This window comes from Odocoileus virginianus, unplaced genomic scaffold, assembly GCF_023699985.2.
Source record: "Odocoileus virginianus isolate 20LAN1187 ecotype Illinois unplaced genomic scaffold, Ovbor_1.2 Unplaced_Scaffold_15, whole genome shotgun sequence".
Lineage (NCBI taxonomy): Eukaryota > Metazoa > Chordata > Mammalia > Artiodactyla > Cervidae > Odocoileus > Odocoileus virginianus.
Genome location: NW_027224277.1, coordinates 1,805,261 through 1,823,732, shown reverse-complemented (window position 1 = coordinate 1,823,732; position 18,472 = coordinate 1,805,261). Strand labels below are relative to the sequence as shown.

At 43.4% G+C, this 18,472-nt stretch overlaps 1 protein-coding gene across 10 annotated transcripts in view; it reads left to right on the top strand.

Annotated features, from left to right (window-relative positions):
• Positions 1 to 18,472, top strand: part of WDR59 (WD repeat domain 59) — a 78,710-nt gene that overhangs the window by 37,431 nt on the left and 22,807 nt on the right. For all 10 annotated transcript variants that reach the window (XR_011486081.1, XM_070462841.1, XM_070462840.1 and 7 more), the window contains exons 10-18: positions 1,240 to 1,396; positions 4,928 to 5,007; positions 5,989 to 6,121; positions 6,255 to 6,379; positions 8,316 to 8,480; positions 10,817 to 10,912; positions 11,068 to 11,224; positions 11,894 to 11,963; positions 16,735 to 16,888. Coding sequence is in view for 9 of the 10 variants with exons in the window: in XM_070462841.1 (XP_070318942.1) it covers positions 1,240 to 1,396; positions 4,928 to 5,007; positions 5,989 to 6,121; positions 6,255 to 6,379; positions 8,316 to 8,480; positions 10,817 to 10,912; positions 11,068 to 11,224; positions 11,894 to 11,963; positions 16,735 to 16,888 (1,137 nt within the window). In the remaining variant the exon portion in view is untranslated. The remainder of the gene's footprint in view (positions 1 to 1,239; positions 1,397 to 4,927; positions 5,008 to 5,988; positions 6,122 to 6,254; positions 6,380 to 8,315; positions 8,481 to 10,816; positions 10,913 to 11,067; positions 11,225 to 11,893; positions 11,964 to 16,734; positions 16,889 to 18,472) is intronic.

The window sequence follows — 18,472 nt, the reverse complement described above, 5'->3', positions numbered from 1 at the left end:
CGGTGTCATTTACTACAAGTACAGTATGCTCTCTCTTTGAAAAAAGCCACATATGAAAAAGTATAAACCATAGAATGCTGCAAATATAGTGGATAGGCTCTTATCAAACTTCCATCTTTTTTGCCACATTGATTGCTGCTGATCAGAGATGATATATTTCCTTCAGTGTCAACTTGAAAGGGAGCCCAGGGGTGAGTAAAGGTTCCTTTATACATCAGGCTGTTCCCTGGGGCGTCGTGGAGTGCAGAAGGTAATTGGAATATTAACTGGCCTTCACATCTGGGAGCACTTGGGAAGAAGTCAGACGTTGTTCTCGTGAATTGAAATACTTCTCTGGATTAATACGTTTGCTTTAAAAAATAAACAGGAAAGTTCAGAATGCTGCCAGGAGAGCAGGCGAAGATAAATATACTCTTAGGTGGCTGTGGTTTATTCCTTAAAGAACAGAGTCTGCATATCAACCAAATGGGCCTCTTAGCTACTGCACAGATTGGGTGTTGATAAGTGGGATGTGTTAGTCCTGAAATTGAAAGGTTTTCCTTTGAAATGGGTTTCTCTGGTAGCTCAGACGGTAAAGAGTCTGCCTGCAGTGCAGGAGACCAGGGTTCGATCCCTGGGTCAGGAAGATCCCCTGGAGAAGGGAATGGCAACCCACTCCAATATTCTTGCCTGGGGAATTCCATGGACAGAGGAGCCTGGCAGGCTGCAGCCCATGGGGTCGCAAAGAGCTGGACATGACCAAGCCATTGACACTCAATTCTTTTGAAAAGCTGTAGTCTTGGGGGCTGTGGGAAGGTGCTGCTTCACGTGGACGGAGTGCTTCTGGTACATTTCCACAAGGCAGGGCTGTTTGCTGTCCGGAGTCACCTGCAGGGTGCCTTGTACCCTCATTCCAGGAAAGCACTCAGTAACTCTCAGGGGGTCTTGCGAGAGGAGCTAGGGTGTGAAACAGTGTGTTCCAGGGTGCAACCTCCAGAGCCATTTGGTTATTTTACATTAAAAAACATTAACTTTATCTTTTACTTGCTGTGGTCCTTTCCTTCAGTAAAGAAAGAAAAGAGAAGAAAAGCAAACAAAAAGTAGACATTAACTTACGGTATTTGGAAAAATGTTCCCCAGGTGGGTTGGGGCCTGCCATCATCTAATTTGTTTAAGTTAGGCGAGAACTCCAACTTGGGTAAGTCAAGACTCAGCGGATTCCCCCTGGAATGATGCCTGCTCTTCCCTTTCTTGCCGCAGCCTTTCAGCAATGGATTGGTGACTGTGATGGTTCCCCAGCTGCGGAGGGAGAACAGCCTGCTCTTGTGGAATGTCTTTGACTTGAACACCCCGGTCCATACCTTCGTGGGCCACGATGACGTGGTGCTGGAGTTCCAATGGAGGAAACAGAAGGAAGGTGGGTGGGAGAGAGACCGCTGACCAGTTTCCTCCAGCTCCCATCAGGGTGGGCTGCGTGATTGAAGGGGAGGATGTGGAAACAGGGCTGGCTTCGGAGCAGCCAGGGTTCCCCTGCCTTTAATCGTAGATGGGTGATAGGGTGTGGGGCTGCGGTTCTACCCCAGGTGCATCTTCTTCTTTTGTGTTCTGTGCGGTCTCTCTCCTGCCTGGAAGGGGCTTCTAAGAGGTTGGTAGCTTTGCTGTTGGGTCACTTCTAGAGCTGAAAAACCCCAGGGTCACCATACTCTGAAAACTGGCTGTTGCACCTTCCCCCTGTGTTGATGAGGGAGATGCAAAGTCATCATCAGTACCACCTACCACATATTTCTAGTTCTCTTCACAAACACAGAGGGCTGTTTCACCTCCCATCCCCTTGAAGACAGGTTTGGCCACGTGACCCGCTTGGCTCCTGAAACATGAACAGAAGTGATGCAATCTCTTCTGGGCAGAAGCAGTAACGGCCAGTGTACAGTTACTCTCTTCTGCCTCTGCCGAGGCACGTGGTGAGTTTAGCTGCAGCCTCCCTTGTCTTGAGATCTACTGCCATGCTCTCTAAATGTTCTCCAGACAGGTAAATTTTGTGGTAAATTTTGTGGCCTTCCTGTGTCACAGAAGGAAAGCCCCAGGCAGTGGAGTGGTGTGACTTGTCCAGAGTCCAGGAGAGGTCTTTAGTGGACCTGGGATTAGAGCAGACATCTTATCCCAACTTGTTTGTGACTCTCACAAGCCTCTCCCAGGATTGTTTTTGAAAGGACATTTTTGATGATCCTCTTGATTTTCCCATCTTCATTTCTATAAATCTCTCCTGCTTCTAGAAATGTGAGGCTCCTTGGTCTCTATCCCATCAGTTTCCATGCTTGACTTCAGCTTTCAACACATTCTCTTGCACTTTGCCATAGAAAAGAGATGAGAGTTTCCCCGTGATCTGACAGGGGGAGGTTGGCCTGTAGTTTTGGATTGCAATAAAAAGTATTTAACATCCCATTCTCAGTTGTCTGTGTCATCTGTGAGCTGGCAGGGTGAATTGTATAAATTGGGGCTATTCTAGCCAGTAGTGAAATTTTGAGTACGAGTTATAGGTTTTTTTTAAAACTCCTTTTATTGTGAGATACATCATGTATAAAATTACATAAAATATGTACAGTTTATAAAGTGAAAATCTGAGTAACTACCACCAAGGTCAAGAAAGAGAACATTGCTAGAACTCAGAAACTTCCTGAGCACAATTCTTTCCCTTCCCTCGAGGTAAACACTGTCCTAACATTTACATTATGACTTCTGTTATCTTGTTTATAGTTTTACTACCCATTTCTGCATTCCTAAAAATAGTTTAGGTTTAATTGTTTTTGAACCTTTTATAAATGTAATCATCCTTCCTGCATTCTTATATTTTCTTTCTTTCTCAACCTAATGATGTTCCATTTTATTTTTATTGCCATGTCCTCTTAGTCATTTTTTTATTGGCCCCCCTCAGACTTTGATGTTGGTTTTCACTGTGGTCACGGAGCTCTCAGAGGTAGGAAGAGAATCAGGATATTGTGGTCCATGGAAAAGGATGCTTCATGAAGGAAGCGGAGGTCATTGGTTTCAGGCTCTGCTAAAGGATCTCCATGCAGAATAAGAAAGAAGCGCCTAATTGTGTAAGCAGGTATAAATAGGAAGCCATGTGAGCATTAAGAGAGCAGTTCCAAAGGCACATTGAGGAGGGAAGCCTGATTGTAAGACGGCAGGAACAGGCAGCAGGAGCTGGCTTGTGAGTGAGGTTGCCTCAGAGGCAAGGAGCAGGCTGAGCTCACCGGCAGAGGCTGCTTCCCTCTCGACATGAAGGCAAGGAGAAGTGAAAGAAGGGAGTATACAGGAAAGCAAAGGTCTTTTAAAATGGGAGGGAATAGGGCCAAAGGCCCAAGTAGAGGAATTGGATTTAGAAAGGAATTAGGCATAACTTTTCTTCAAAATCAGAGACATGGAAAGAGGCTGGAGTGGACTTCCCTGGTGCTCCAGTAGTTAAGACTGTGCTTCCAAAGCACGGGGCGCAAGTTCAGTCCCTGGTCAGGGAGCTAAGATCCCACATGCCTCGCGGCTTGCCCAGAAAAAAAGAAAAGAGGCTGGATGTAGAGTCAGAAAATTGTTGCTATGAACATGGGCTGCATGGTGGGACTTATGACAGGCAGTAGCTCAGAATACTTGCTGTCTTGCTTGTTGAGCACAAGAATGTATTAAGACGTTGAGTGAAGGCTTGGGTGAAGGCAGTGACAAAGAGAAGGAACTTTTTTTGGTAAACTTTTGTTTTTGTATTGAAGTATACCTGATTAACACTGTTGTGACAGTTTCAGGAGGACAGCAAAGGGACTGAACCATACATATACAAGTATCTGTTCTCCGTTAAACTCCTCTCCCACCCAGGCTGGATCTGAGCAGAGTTCCCTGTGCTATACGGCAGGTCCTTGTCGGTCACTCGTCTCAAATACAGCAGTGCGTACACTCCAGCCCAAATGCCCTAACCATCCCTTCCCCGCACCCCAGAGAAGGAACTTTTGCCCCTCAATGTTCTCTGCTGCCTCTCTTTCCCCATGCGTTTCCCAAAATGAGGGAATCGGATGGAATTATTTCTAGGTTGTTTACTCTCTGAAGATGACCATAAAGAAGATTCTGGATACTACAGAATTACCCAGAAATGTCCTGATCTTTCATCAAGCTCTTTCAGAAAACACCTTGAACCTTGTTAGAGTAATTTCTCTTTGACTAGCCCTGTTGTATGGAAATACAGTTCAGTTAAGAAATGGCAACCCACTCCAGTACTCTTGCCTGGAAAATCCCATGGACGGAGAAGCTTGGTAGGCTACAGTCCATGGGGTCGCAAAGAGTCAGACATGAGTGAATGAATTCACTTTAAGACTATTAAAGATCGATTATTCCTTTTATAACGAGATGTGTCTCTGTACCAAAAAATTCTTTTAAACAGTAAGATGTCATTAATGCATTTGAAGCAATACATTTTACAGACAGCCTACTCATCCCCAGCTCCTCTGGAACAGAAAAGGAAGAACATTTGTGGAGGTGAAAGTTCAGTGAGACATTAAATTCTAGCATCACTCTTCACCTGCTAATTTGCCAGCTTTTATTTCACTTCATTTAAGGTTCTGCTCAAATGTGACTTCCTAGGAGAAGTCCTGTCTAAAAATAGCTCCCCTGTCAGCCTCTATCCATTTATCCCACAGTGTTTTTCTAACAACACTATCACTACCGGACATGCTAGTGTATGTTTGTCTGTTTCCACCATTGGAATGTGAGATCTGTAAAGACAGAGATTCTTGATTCATATTGTAGTCCTAGTACTTAGGACAGTGCCTGACATATAGGAGGTGTTCCATAAGTATTTGTTAAATGGATGAATGAATGAATGAATGAATGAACCTCCCTCCCTCTCAACCTGTAACAAATTTGATGTTGAATGCATAAAACATCAGGATTCTTATCTGGTGATTTCCAGGGTCCAAGGACTACCAACTGGTTACATGGTCACGGGATCAGACCTTGAGAATGTGGCGGGTGGATTCCCAGATGCAAAGGGTATGTATTCAATGCTGTTGTGGAAGAACGTTAACTGGAAACGCCAGAAACTTAAAAGATTTGGCAGTTGCGGAAGTTAGAGGATACTTGATAGACATTTAATACGTACTGGCTGGTTGGCCAGGTGGCTGGGGTTTGCTACACTGAGGCTTTGAGGTCTTCAGGAGCCAACTTCAGTATCAGATCTTCAAGGATGCAAAGCCGCTGATTGTCTGTTTTTTCTCTTGCCCTGGTCTAAGACAGTGTGGGTTAGAGTACTGAGAAGGTGGCCTGGGGGCATCGTTTCTTTCTCTCACAAATGGGCTAGTCCTCCACATTCATCAGCAGCACCTGTTATGTGAAGCCCTTTCCATTTGTGCCCCATCAATTGTATATGTGCTTATATGAAGCACCGTGGTCCCAGGTGTAAACTGCTTTCGTGTCCATCACTTTGCCCTGCCCCATTATGGGGTTCTGTCTTCTCATCCAGGGCAAAATTCCTTGAAGGTGGTAATGGTGTCTCACTTATATTGCATCCCACACAGTGCTCTGTACACAGTGGATAGAAAATGCCGAGACAGATTTGCTAAACTGCTTAGTACCAAGTCACTCTTGAGCATTTTGGTCAAACATCATCACCTTACTGCTGTTTAAATTTTTTTTTCCTCCAGAAGGTACCATTTGCTCCAAATGCTTTTAAGTTATATTTTTGCTCTTGGCTGGCTTGATAACTCCATCAAAGTTTGAAGTTTAAAAGGTTTTCTGAGATTTTCAAAAACTATGAACCTGATAAAACATTTTCTGGGGTAGAATAATAGTCTGTTTTCCTGTGTGTTTAAACCAGGGAGAGTTGGGGATGGGCAAAGCCCATTTTGATTGTATCCGTTTGGGGCTGACATTTTTCTCCTTTGTGATTTCCGTTTTTGGAGTCAGAACTCAGCCAAACACGACAGTCCTTTCCACTGGCTTCTCTAGACCCAGATCCTCTCCCCTCTGTTGCAGCTTTGTGCCAATGACATCTTAGATGGTGTTGATGAGTTCATTGACAGCATTGCCCTTCTCCCGGAACCAGAGAAGATCCTTCACACCCAGGACACAGACCACCAGCACAACTCCAGCCACGGGGAGGAAGAAGGTAATTGGTCACACTGATGTTCTAGGTATGGTGCCCCTGTCTGCATCTCTGAGTTGTGGTAGATACCCCAGAACTGCTCTCTGAATCCATTTCAGAAATGTTTTCCAACAAGTGACCCTGTCTCTCCTGCTAGTCTTAAAGGAAGACCCCCTAAGCAGTCTCCTGGAGGAGAAGAAATCAGAGCAGCTGGGCCTGCCTCAGACTCTGCAGCAGGAGTTCTCTCTGATCAACGTGCAGATCCGCAATGTGAACGTGGAGGTGCTCAGGTTTTCTGTCTCTCACACTTGCGGTTGGTGGCCGAGGGGACTGTTTCAGCCATGATTTGGGCTAGCAAATGGCTTTTCTGCTTTAACAGGGAAGTCTCTGTCCTTGCTTTCTTGTTTCCTAGGTTTTGTAAAGAAATAATTAACTGTTAACTGTTAGTTGTTTGGTTGTGTCCGACTCTTAGCAACCCCATGGACTGTAGCCCACCAGGCTTCTCTGTCCATGGAATTTTCCAGGCAAGAATACTGGAGTGGGTTGCCATTTCCTACTCCAGGGGATCTTCCTGACCCAGGGATCGAACCCACATCTCTTGTGTCTCCTGCATTGGCAGGTGGATTCTTTACCACTAGCGCCACCTGGGAAGCCATTCCCATCTATTCTAAAGAAAGAAATATTTTAGAAATACAAGTTTTTTTTCTCCTTTACGCTATTGTTCTCTCATAAGATGAACTAAGGGATAAACGGATGCTCGTATGTCTTAAAATCTCCTTAGATGCTCCAGCACTTCATTTGACCCTATGTGAAGGTGCTCAGATCTGGGAAGGTTTAGTGTTTTGACGGAGGCTGCTGGTGAAGTTAATGGCAGGGCTGAGTTTGGAAGCCAACCTCCTTATTCTCCAAGGTTCTTTGTGCTTGCCTTATCAGTTGCTTATTTCCTTGGTGGTTTAGATTCATAGTAAGAAGTTGACCCAGCCTCTTTGTTCATTTAACTTGGAGAGGTTTATTTACATTTTTCCTTTAGGGCAGGTATACGCTTGGCTTCAGAGAATTGAATCTCTGTGAGGGAGTTTTAAAACTTGATGAGTTTTGCTTTTGCCCAGATTCCATTAACAGTAGCACTGGGTCTGCGCACTTACATAGTTGTCTCCTTTGGCCTTTAAAACAGCTCTGAAGTAAGTGGTCTTATCCCCATTTTACAGACGAGGAAGCAGAGACACTAAGAAATGAAATAACTTGTCCAAGGTGAGCAGGTATTTGAACCTGAGTCTCCAGGTTCCCCGCACGTGTGACTCTTTTCACTGTCCCCCAGCTGCCGTCTCTGGTTGGCACTACAAGAAATCAAAAGAGGTAACGGACTCTTTGGTTGATTGGTTATCTCTGTCAACTCAGTTTCTGTCCCCTCTGTCCCCGTTGAGAACAGTTGGGCTGTCCAGTGATCTAGTCCAAGAAGGAGATTTTGATTCCTTTCCCAGGACTGCTTTTTTTTTTCCCCAGGACTGCTTTTTAAAAATTATTGGAAGTGACTTCCCTGGTGGTCTAGTGGTTAAGACCCCGTGCTTCTGCCGTGATGTGCGCAGGTTCGATCCCTGGTTGGGGAACTAAGATCCCACATGCTGCAAGGCACAGCCATAGAAGAATATAAAATAAAACAGAATAAAATCACATACCACAAAATTCACCCTTTTAAAGTGTATAATTTAGTGGTTCTTAGTACATTTACAAACCCATGATTTACAAATCATTACCACTGCTACTTTCAGAGCATTTTTCATCATCGCCAGAGAAATCCTACATCTCTTAGCATCTTCCTGTTTCCTTTCTCCCCAGCGCCTGCCTGATAGACACTCATCTTTTTTTCAGTCTCTATGGATTCTCCCAGGAGTGCTTTTAACTTGAGTCAGGTTTTTAATATCTTCCTGCTTTATTTTCCCATCTCAAAATAAATATAACACGTTTCAGCCTATCTCACAGCTTCCAGATAAAGCTTTTCTAAGTCAAAACACTTTGAGCTTATTAAATCAGTGCTAAAATTAAAAATCCATTTTGAAAATGAGTTGTCCACATCTTCGCTATTCATTTGTTGGGAGACTCTCTCCCTTGACTCTGTTACCAGCAACCTAGAGCACTCCGTTACCTTATTTAAACCTGTTTGCCTCTGCAGACCCTTTGCAGTTCCTGTCTAAAGCAGCTCTTGATTTGTCCCCCACAGATGGACGCAGCAGACAGGAGCTGCACAGTGTCCGTGCACTGCAGCAGCCACCGTGTCAAGATGCTGGTGAAGTTCCCCGCGCAGTACCCAAACCACGCGGCCCCCTCCTTCCAGTTCATCAACCCCACCACCATCACGTCCACCATGAAGGCGAAGCTGCTCAAGGTGGGCCTCTGTGTTTGCAGGTTCTCCTTGATGCCATCAGGGTCTGAGTTGAGTAGTAAAGTTGAATGAAAACACCTTTGTTAAGATTTTGTCGTCATCTGTCCTTCCTCATGTCAGTGTTAACAGTTGTATTCATTTTGTGTAGAAAATCCCAAGTGCTGTTTCTTAATCTCTTTGGGTCATGGATCTACCCCCCCTTTGGAAGTCTAATGAAAATCATAGACCCTTTTGCAGAAAAACTGGCACAGATGTTACATGTGTAACTTCAGAAACAGTGCATGTAAATAATAGGCAGTTCTGTAATTGCATATAATCTGCTCACAGATCTCATTAAAGCTATGAGATCCCAGGTTAATATGATACGACTTCATTTATTTGGAAACTATAGGCAAAATGTATTCTGAAGCTACAAGATAATTTCTAATCAGAAAAAAAAGTATTTAAAGTCATTAAAAAAAATCTGTTCCATAAGAGGAGAGGTTGCCACTTAGAGTGAGGCTGGCTTGCTGGTCAAGTTGGGACAAGTTAGGCGGGGTATATGACTGTGGTGCCTGAATGAAGGGGAATAGCCTTGTTGCAGTAGGGTGGACCCCTTCCAGGGCCCGAAACTGGGCTCTTGTCTAACACTCGGAAATGAATTGTCCGAGGAGACATGTGCTGACAAAGCAAGAGGTTTTATTGGGAAGGGACACCCGGGTGGAGAGCAGGAGGATAAGGGAACCCAGGAAAACTGCTCTGCCACATGGCTTGCAGTCTTGGTTTTATGGTGATGGGATTCGTTTCTGGGTTGCCAGTCGTTCTGACTCAGCGTCCTTCCTGGTGGTGCCTGCCTTGTTCAGCCAAGATGGATGCAGCGAGAAGGATTCTGGGAGGTGGTCGGACGTGTGGCGTCTCCTTTTGACCTTTCCCACTCTTCCGGTTGGTGGTGGCTTATTAGTTCCGTGTTCCTTACTAGGACCTCCTGTCATAAAACAGCTCATGCAGATGGTTACTATGGTGCCTGGCCAGGGTGGGCGGTTTCAGTCCATGTGCTTCCCCCAATAGCCTGGCATTTCATCTTGACCGGTATAGGTTCAGAAACTTGATGTGTCAGTTCACACAGAGCTGATCAAGTGGAATCATCATAAAAATGCCCCTCAAGCTAGGATGATATGCCTTCTTCAATCTGAGCAGCATCATATGTGAAATCAGTGAAACTGTCCTAATGACACCAGCTTGACCTGACTGCTGTTCATTTTTTGCCTAGTTCGTATTGTACTCATTTGATTGTTCCATCTTGGGGTATGATAGGTAACCAGGAAACTTTTTGGTGTGAGTTTTGTGTTTACGGCACATCTTGATCCAGACTGGCCAAGCACACTTCATGTGCTTTAGCCCCATGTGGGTAATGACTTCCATGTTAGACAGTCCAGGTCCAATTTACATGCCTGTTTTCAGTATGTGTATGTCAATTTATACCTATAGCTGCTGTTAATTCGCTTCAGTTGTGTCCGACTTTCTGCGACCCCATAGACGGCAACCCACCAGGCTCCGCCATCCCTGGGATTCTCCAGGCAAGAACACTGGAGTGGGTTGCTATTTCCTTCTCCAATGCATGAAAGTGAAAAATGAAAGTGAAGTCGCTCAGTCGTGTCCTACTCTTAGCGACCCCATGGACTACCGCCGACCAGGCTCCTCCGATACCAATAGCCTTCTCTGATACCTATAGCATGTACTTTAAAATGTCAGATTTTATATTTTTAAAGGATCAAAAAAAAGTACTTTCTAATTTTCACTAAAGTGACATCTGGGAATTTGCTGGCAGTCGAATGGTTAGGACTCCATGCTATCACTGCCAACGGCCTGGGTTTAGTCCCTGATTGGGGAACTAAGTCCCACAAGCGGCAAGCGCAGCCAAAAAAAAAACCCCCCAAAATATGGAATCTATTCCCTCTGTCATGTAGGTATCACTTTGAACAGTTTTCAGTTCAGACTGGAGGATGTTACTTCTAAGTGGTACTGAGATTTCTCATGGAGGAGGGTGGGGTGGGGGAGAGCCAAGGAGTAGAATTCGCTATTAAGGAAGAATGGTCATTCTAATACAAGAAATGTGCCATCTCAAAGTCAGCGTGTGTGCGTGCCCTGGCAAAGGAAAGGGCTTCTGAAGGAGCACTCACAAAGGAGTCTCCTCTCTGAGCCTCTTAGACAGGTGGAAAGCAGCGTGTTGTGTTGGCAGCCTTAGACACAGCCACACTCTGGTCACCGAGCGTCATCGCTGCTTCCAGTGCTTCTCACAATAAAAGCAAATCAGGAGGAAGAACATTGCTCTTCTTGACTGTGTATTGTGCCTTTTCTAGATCCTGAAAGACACCTCCCTGCAAAAAGTGAAACGCAACCAGAGCTGTTTGGAGCCGTGCCTGCGCCAGCTCGTCTCCTGCCTCGAGTCTTTTGTGGTGGGATCCTTGTTACCTACCTCTGCCTGGGGCTTTTGTTTCCTTTCTGCTTCCTAAAGTCCTGGGCTCCCTGATCTTGTAATAATGCATCCTATTTTGTAATTCATCTTGAAGACCGATTATGGTTTTTAGTCTCTTTGACTTTAAAATTTCAGAACCAAGAAGACAGTGCTTCCAGCAACCCCTTCGCACTTCCGAACTCCGTCACGCCGCCCCTACCAACGTTCGCCCGGGTAACCACCGCCTACGGGTCCTACCAGGATGCCAATATTCCCTTTCCCAGGACGTCGGGGGCCAGGTTCTGTGGGGCAGGTAGGTCTTTTTTGGTTCTCTGATTCTAGATTTTGAGAGAAAGAATGTCTATATAAAAATTTCCATCAGAAAATTTTTCTTAATTTTCTGAGAACTCAAAAGATTTCCGTCGTAATGTTATCTGAGCTGGACTGGCATTTGTAGACATATTCTAAGAATGTTTAGCAGAGTTATGGTCTTAACTTTTTTCATTCTGATGAGTATGTATTTGTGTCTTGACTCAGAATATTGAGAATATATGTAGGAAATATAAAGCACCTGTGAAGACTTTTCCAAACCACATACATCCTTCTCTCTCCTGGATCCTAGAGATTCTTTTGTGGGGGTTGGGGGCGCTGCACTGGGTTTTCGTTGGAGCGCACTGGTGCTCTTGTTGTGGTGCCTTGGCTTAGTTGCCCCAAGGCATGTGGGATCTTAGTTCCTCAACCACCCATATCCCCTGCGTTGGAAGGCAGATTCTAACCCCTGGACCACTAGGAAAGTCCCGATCCTGGAGATTCTGATCTTTGTCTTAAGTACAGCTGCAGTCATGAGCCCATGCAACTTAAAATGCTAAGTATTATCCTTCAAGTATGTTGAAGTAGACAAAAGATTAAACAGTGCTGTCTTAGGATTTCCCACGATCAGCTTAATGACCTTGATGTGCATGTGTGATGTCTCCTTTGACAGGGTACCTGGTGTATTTCACAAGGCCCATGACAATGCACCGAGCAGTCTCTCCTACCGAGCCTACCCCGAGGTGAGTGGGGGATGCAGGCATAAGCTGCATTCATGGGCCAGAAGTGAGCAGACATGTGGGAATTTGCTTTTGGACAGTTTGTGTTAGTTATCAGCAAGTGCTCATTGTAAAATTTATTCCCAGAAGATTAAGGTTCATTAAACTGCACCTAAGCTGAGATTTCTACTATTAAGTTACTACTGGGAGGAATTGCTTGATAAAAGCTGATAAAAGTGTGTTTGTCAAAACAAGGCAAATGCTGTTTTAATGTGTTGTCCCCCTATTGCTAAAGTATTATCTGAACATTAAATAATACTAGAAAAATAGCAAATGAGATTATTTATAGTCCCATAACACTAATAGGGTAAAGTGTACCGTCTGGTGGCTCAGAGGGTAAAGAATCTGCCTGCAGTGCAGGAGACCTGGGTTCAGTCTCTGGGTCAGGAAGATCCCCTGAAGAAGGAAATGAATGGTTACTCACTCCAGTATTCTTGCCTGGAGAATTCTGTGGACAGAGGAGCCTGGTGGATATAGTCCATGGGGTCACAAAGAATTGTACATGACTGAGCAGCTAACACTTTCACATTTTTCTTTCAACATTAATTGATCATTCCTAACATTACCACGCATGTGTAGTGGATGTGCAGCCAGCCATCCCTAAAATCAATCTATAACCTTGTCATTATACCAGAAAGAAACTTTGAATTCCTTAGGGGTCACCCTAGTTCCCAAGTCCCCCATTCCTCTAGCCCTGGGCAAACGCTTATCTACTTTCTCTCTATAAATTTGCCTAATTCTGGACAGTTCATATATATGGAATTATATATGTGTTCCTTTGTTACTGACTCTTTTTACTTAGTATATTTTTAAGGATCATACATGTTGTAGCCTGTATCAGTTATTTCTTTTTATTGCCAAATAATATTCCATCACATGTGCATATACCATATTGTATTTATTCAGTCAGACCAGTCAGCAGACATTGGCATTGTTTCCACTGTTTGGCCATTTCAAATAATGCTGCATGAACATTCTGTATAGATTTTTGTGTGGATATGTATTTTTTCTTTTTTCTTAGATACGTACTTGAGAGTTGAATGACTGCATCATGTTGTAAATTTTTTTCTTAATTAATACACTTTATCTCTTAGAGCAGTTTTAGGTTCATAGCAAAGTTGAATGTAGGGAACACATACCTCTGACCCCATGCGTTTACAACCACCCCCATACTAGCGGTTTTTTAACTTAAATATTATGCCGAAGTCTTTTGGTTCTGCAGTCTGATGGCCAGAATAACTTGGAAACACTCTTGCTACAAACACCTGGTTATATTGTATATGGTATAATTAGCAAACTTAATAACGAATAGCTAAGCTAACAAGAAAGAAAGTTCATGAGCAGATGATACTGCTGTCCTGGGAGTTTGCCTGTCTCTGCAATAACCCAGGCAGGTGAAAACTTGGCCCCACAAGAACTGGGGGTTAAATGCCAGAGAAGCCCTTTCGTGACACCAGGTTCATTATTCCAAAGGTTGGATTAGAAAACAAGTACCTGCTCTTAAAGGGAAACCACACATATCTGAATCTGAACTTTGGGTCAGCGGGAAAATGTTCCAATTAGAACGTTTTTTCCTACTAACAGTTTTTTGCTGAGGTATAATTTAGGGTACACAAATGTGAAGTCTGTGCCTTGATGACCAGCATCCAGGTCAATATATAGCATTGCCCTCACCTCTCCCCAAAAGTTCCCTAGTCCCTTTACCTAGAGGAAACGACTTTTCTACTTTCATCACTGAAGTTTAGTTTTGCCTGTGCTTGAACTTCATCTATACAGAATCATGCAGCATATAATATTTTATGTCTGGCTTCTTTTGCTCAACTTAATATTTTTAAAATTGATTTCCACATTATTGTGTGTATCAGTAGTTCCATTGTATGAAAGTAATATAATTTGTGTATTCATACTCCTGTTGATGGACATTTGGATTATTTCCAGTTTTTATTTTTATTGTATGTAGACCTACACATACAAGTCTTTTCATGTACATGTGTAATAATTTCTCTATCCAAGAAGTAGATCTCTAGGTCATAGGATACGTGCCTGTTTAATTTTATTAGAATTGCCAAAAAGTCTGTCCTTAGTGGTTGTGCCATTTTATACTCTTTGAGCAGTGTTTCAGAATTCTGGCTATTCACATCCTCTCCAAAACTTGGTTTTTTTAGCCTTTTCAACTTTAGCCATTGTGGTGGTGTATAGTAGTATCTCATTGTGCCTTTAACTTGTGCTTCCATGATAATGACTAATTGTAATAGAGTTGCAGCTCTTAATATGCTGCCTTGGTGCAAGCTGTAACGCCCCTCCTTGGTTACCTTGTGAAGGTTCCTGTGGGCCTATTAGTGGTCCTACTCAGCCATTGGTTGGTGCCATATTGGGCCCTCCCCCAAGCGACCAACTGTCAGTGAGTGACTGTTGGTGGTCGTGCTCAGCCATTGGTTGGCACGGCAGTGGGCCCCTCCCCCAAGCGACCAACTGTCAGTGAGTGACCGTTGGTGGTCCTGCTCAGTCATTGGTTGGTCAGTGGGCCCCTCCCCCAAGAGACCAACTGTCAATGAGCGACTGTCAGTTGGTTCATTCAGCCAACAGCGGAGTGGTGGTCGTCAGGCTGAGTGAGGTCAGAGGCAGATCCCAGTCTTCTCCCCGGAGCTCTTCAGCTCACCCACTGGCGTCCGGCCCAGGCCTTGAGGTGGCAGTGAACCTCTCCACCATTCCTGCCTCTGTGACCTAATGTCAGCCACAGTCCAGTAACCTGGCCCCCACCATTTGGGCGGCCTGAGGAGCCTGAGGGCCTGGCGGGTCCTGGGACCTGACTCCCTCAGCAATGACAGCTGGGGACCTGGCCCTGAGGGAGCCACCAACTGAATATACCTCCTCTTAGACGGGACCTGGACCTCAGACAGTGAAAGTTTTGCTGAGAGACTGTGCTCCTTCTTGTCAGAACAGAGAATAATGTTTGTCTAGTAGAGATTTACAGGAATGTCATTACCCAACCTCAAGAACACAGGATCTGACACCAAGAAGTTTGCAGCAACTGACCCTTCCCCTCCCTCACTTTTCCTGTAAAAGGGCTTTGCTGAGAACTCTTGGGGAGTTTGGGGCTTTTAAGGGACGAGCCATCCATCTCCTTGCAGGACCCTCAGCAAACCTTTCTGTGTTCCAAACTCCAACATTTTGATATTGCTTGACCTCGCTGTGCATTGGGCACATGGACTTGCATTTCAATAACATAATGGTTTGTTGTTGTTGTTTAGTTGCCAAATTGTGTCTGATGCTTTACGACCCTATGGACTGTAGCCCACCAGGCTCCTCTGTCCATGGGATTTTCTAGGCAAGAATACTAGAGTGGGTTGCCATTTCCTTCTCCAGGGGATCAAACCCGTATCTCCTGCATTGGCAGGCAGATTCTTTACCGAACCACCGGGAAGCCAACATAGTCATGGTGAACAGCTTTCGTGTGCTAATTGACCACTTGGTTATCTTCTTTTGTGATGTGCCTGTTCTAGTATTTTGTATAGTTTTTTTTTAGATTATGTTTCTTATTATCTGTTTGTGGTTCTTTATCCATTCTGATTGCAAATCCTTTCCTGGGTGTATATGTTGATTTTCTCCTAATTTGTGACTTGTCTTTCTCCCTCTTTAATGATTTTCATTTATTAGCAGTGTTTAATTTTACTGCAATTCAATTTATCACTTCTTAAGTGTTAGGGTTGGTGCTTCTGTGTCTTGTCTAAAAAAAAAATGTCTGCCCACCCCAAGGTCGTAGAAATATTGTGTGTGCCCTCTTAAAAATGTATAGATTTAAACTCCTTATTTAAGATCTGTAATTAATCTCGAGTTAATTTTTGTGTATGTGAGGTGGGGGGAGTCAAAGGTTTTTTTTTGTTTTCAGTAGTTTTATATATATAAGTAGCACCATTTATGGAAGACATTTTGCTCTTGTCAAATTTGCATTGATACCTTTGTTGAAAATCAATTGACCATATATTTTGAATCTATTTCTGGACTGTATTTTCTCTTTGATTTGTTGGTTTCTCCTTATGCCAACACTACACTGTTAATGTAGGTTTGTATAGTAAGTCTTCAAATCTGGTAGTTAGGTCCTCTAACTTTATTATTCTTGTATAGGATTGTATAATTTCTGTAAAAATAGGAATCAGCTTACTGGTTTCTACAAAAAAAGTCGGCTCATGTTTTGCTTGAAATTGCGTTAATTCTGTAGATCAATTTGGAGAAAATCAACACTTGAACAACATGAAATCTTCTGGTCTATTAACACAATGTATTTCTCTGTTGTTTTCAGTCTTCTTTAACTTCTCTCAGCAATATTTGTATTTTCAATGCACATCTTTAAGTGTGTCCCTAGGCGTTTAATGTGTTTTGATGCTATTGTAAATGCAATTTTAAAAATGTTTATTTTCCAAATGTTTGATATAAAGAAATACTATAGATTATTGTAGATTGACCTTGTATTTAAATACACTTACTAGTTTAAGTAGTTTACAGATTTCTTTGACTTTTCTGTGTATATAGTCATAGAAACATTCTCTGCTTCTGCAGATAAAGCATTTTTCAGTTCTAAAATTGCTATTTGGCTCCTTTTTGGAGTTTCCATCATCCCCACCCTGTTATATCCATCTCTTCCTCCTGATTTCATCAAGTACTAAGAATGGCATCACTTAGAACCATGAAAAGATTGAAGAAGCCAGTATAGATAACCTTGCCTTTTCAACCACAGATCTCTCTCGGCCTTGTCTGCCTATCACACTGGCTTGATTGCGCCCATGAAGATCCGCACAGAGGCCCCTGGGAACCTCCGTTTGTACAGTGGGAGCCCCACGCGCAGTGAGAAGGAGCAGGTCTCCATCAGCTCCTTCTACTACAAGGAGCGGGTAAGCGGCTGAGCCATGGCCTTTGATACTTATTCTTTCCCTAGACTCTGGTTCTTGGCCTACCTACCTACCATGTGCAGCACCTATTAATAAATTAGTGATCCCCCTGTGGTCTTTCCCTTTCATACTTAGTATGTTAGAGAAAGACCATTGCTTTCTTCCTTTCAGTTGGTTTTAGCTGCTGTAAATTGTATGGGTGTGGGAGAGTGTGTGACTGGTTGGTATAATCCATACTCTTCCCTCCCTTTAACCTTGTCTTTGTGATCCTCATTCATGAAGTCAATGCCCATCCTCTCAGAATCATGTAGCTTCGGGTCTTTCTGGGTATTCTGATGTTTGTTAGTAAATTTCGGGATGCTTCAGTAGGCTTGGTATCCTAATATATTTGGAACTTCATGGTTGTGGGAAGTTTTAAAGTTGACCTCTAAGAGATTTATACTTTTAGTAAGTCTGCACTGAAGTACCCATTTGAATGGACCACTTTATACAAAAATCACCTGAAACTGTCTCTTTCTGTTCCTGCTTCTTAAGGAACTCATTGTCCTTAAAGTAGCTATTAAGTTGTCAGAAACCTTTGGTGACGAGAGTGTAGAGAATGTCAGCAGAGCGTGAGAATGATTCTGAGGACTTTTTGTGTTGTCAGGTTGAGTCTGGCTTAAACCGGCTTTTAACTGACATGTATTATTTGGTTACCACCCAGTTACTCAAAAACTCAGTCCTTAGTAATACATTGTTGCTTTCTCCTGCTAATTGAGAAATGATAGATTGACTATAATTAAAATTTGCATTTTTTGAATTACTTAAAATAAAACCCCAATTTCCAGGAAGTGTTAGAGGTGTCTTCACTTCAGTTGCAGTATAGTGTCTCACCTTCTTGGTTTGCAAGATAGATGGCTGTCTCTGACTTGATCAGGTCTTAGGGTTGTATGTGATAAGTGAGTGGCAGGAACTGATGCCTTGAGATATGGCTAGAATTGGGCAAAACCTTCAGTCAATAGGGAAAATGATTTTTTGTTGCCTTTCTGGCCAACTCCATAGTCCCCTTCTTTGCATCACTGATGGAGTTATCTACCTCCCCCCACAACTGTTCACAGACCTTCTTAGAACACTTCTGTCTTCCTCGGTGCTTTACATTCAAAGAAATTTTTTTCTTTTTCTGCAAGCTAGCAGGTAACTGGTGAGATGCTTTAATAAATGGATTGGAACTAAGGCATTTTATTACTGATGTAATAGCCAAACAAACTCACAGTTGGATAAGTGTGGGAATTTTCTTTAGTGTCAGAGCCAGGCTGAGGAGATGTTTTAGTCAAAAAGGCAGTTCTGAATTCTGTTTCAAAGCACACCATGCGCTACCCATGCTTGGGTTCAAATTGGGAGCACAGATGGACCAACGCTTTTGACCCATGATGGTATGTAAAGGTTGTGTTTCATCAGGATGACTCCAGTTCCAAGAAGGGGCCTCTCCTAATGCAGAAGCATTTGTAAGGCCTACATATATGTTTTTGATGGTCTGGCCTCTTTTACGGCAAAAGCCGTAATCATGAAGAGGGAATAAAGTCCTGTAGATAACTAATTACCTCTTAT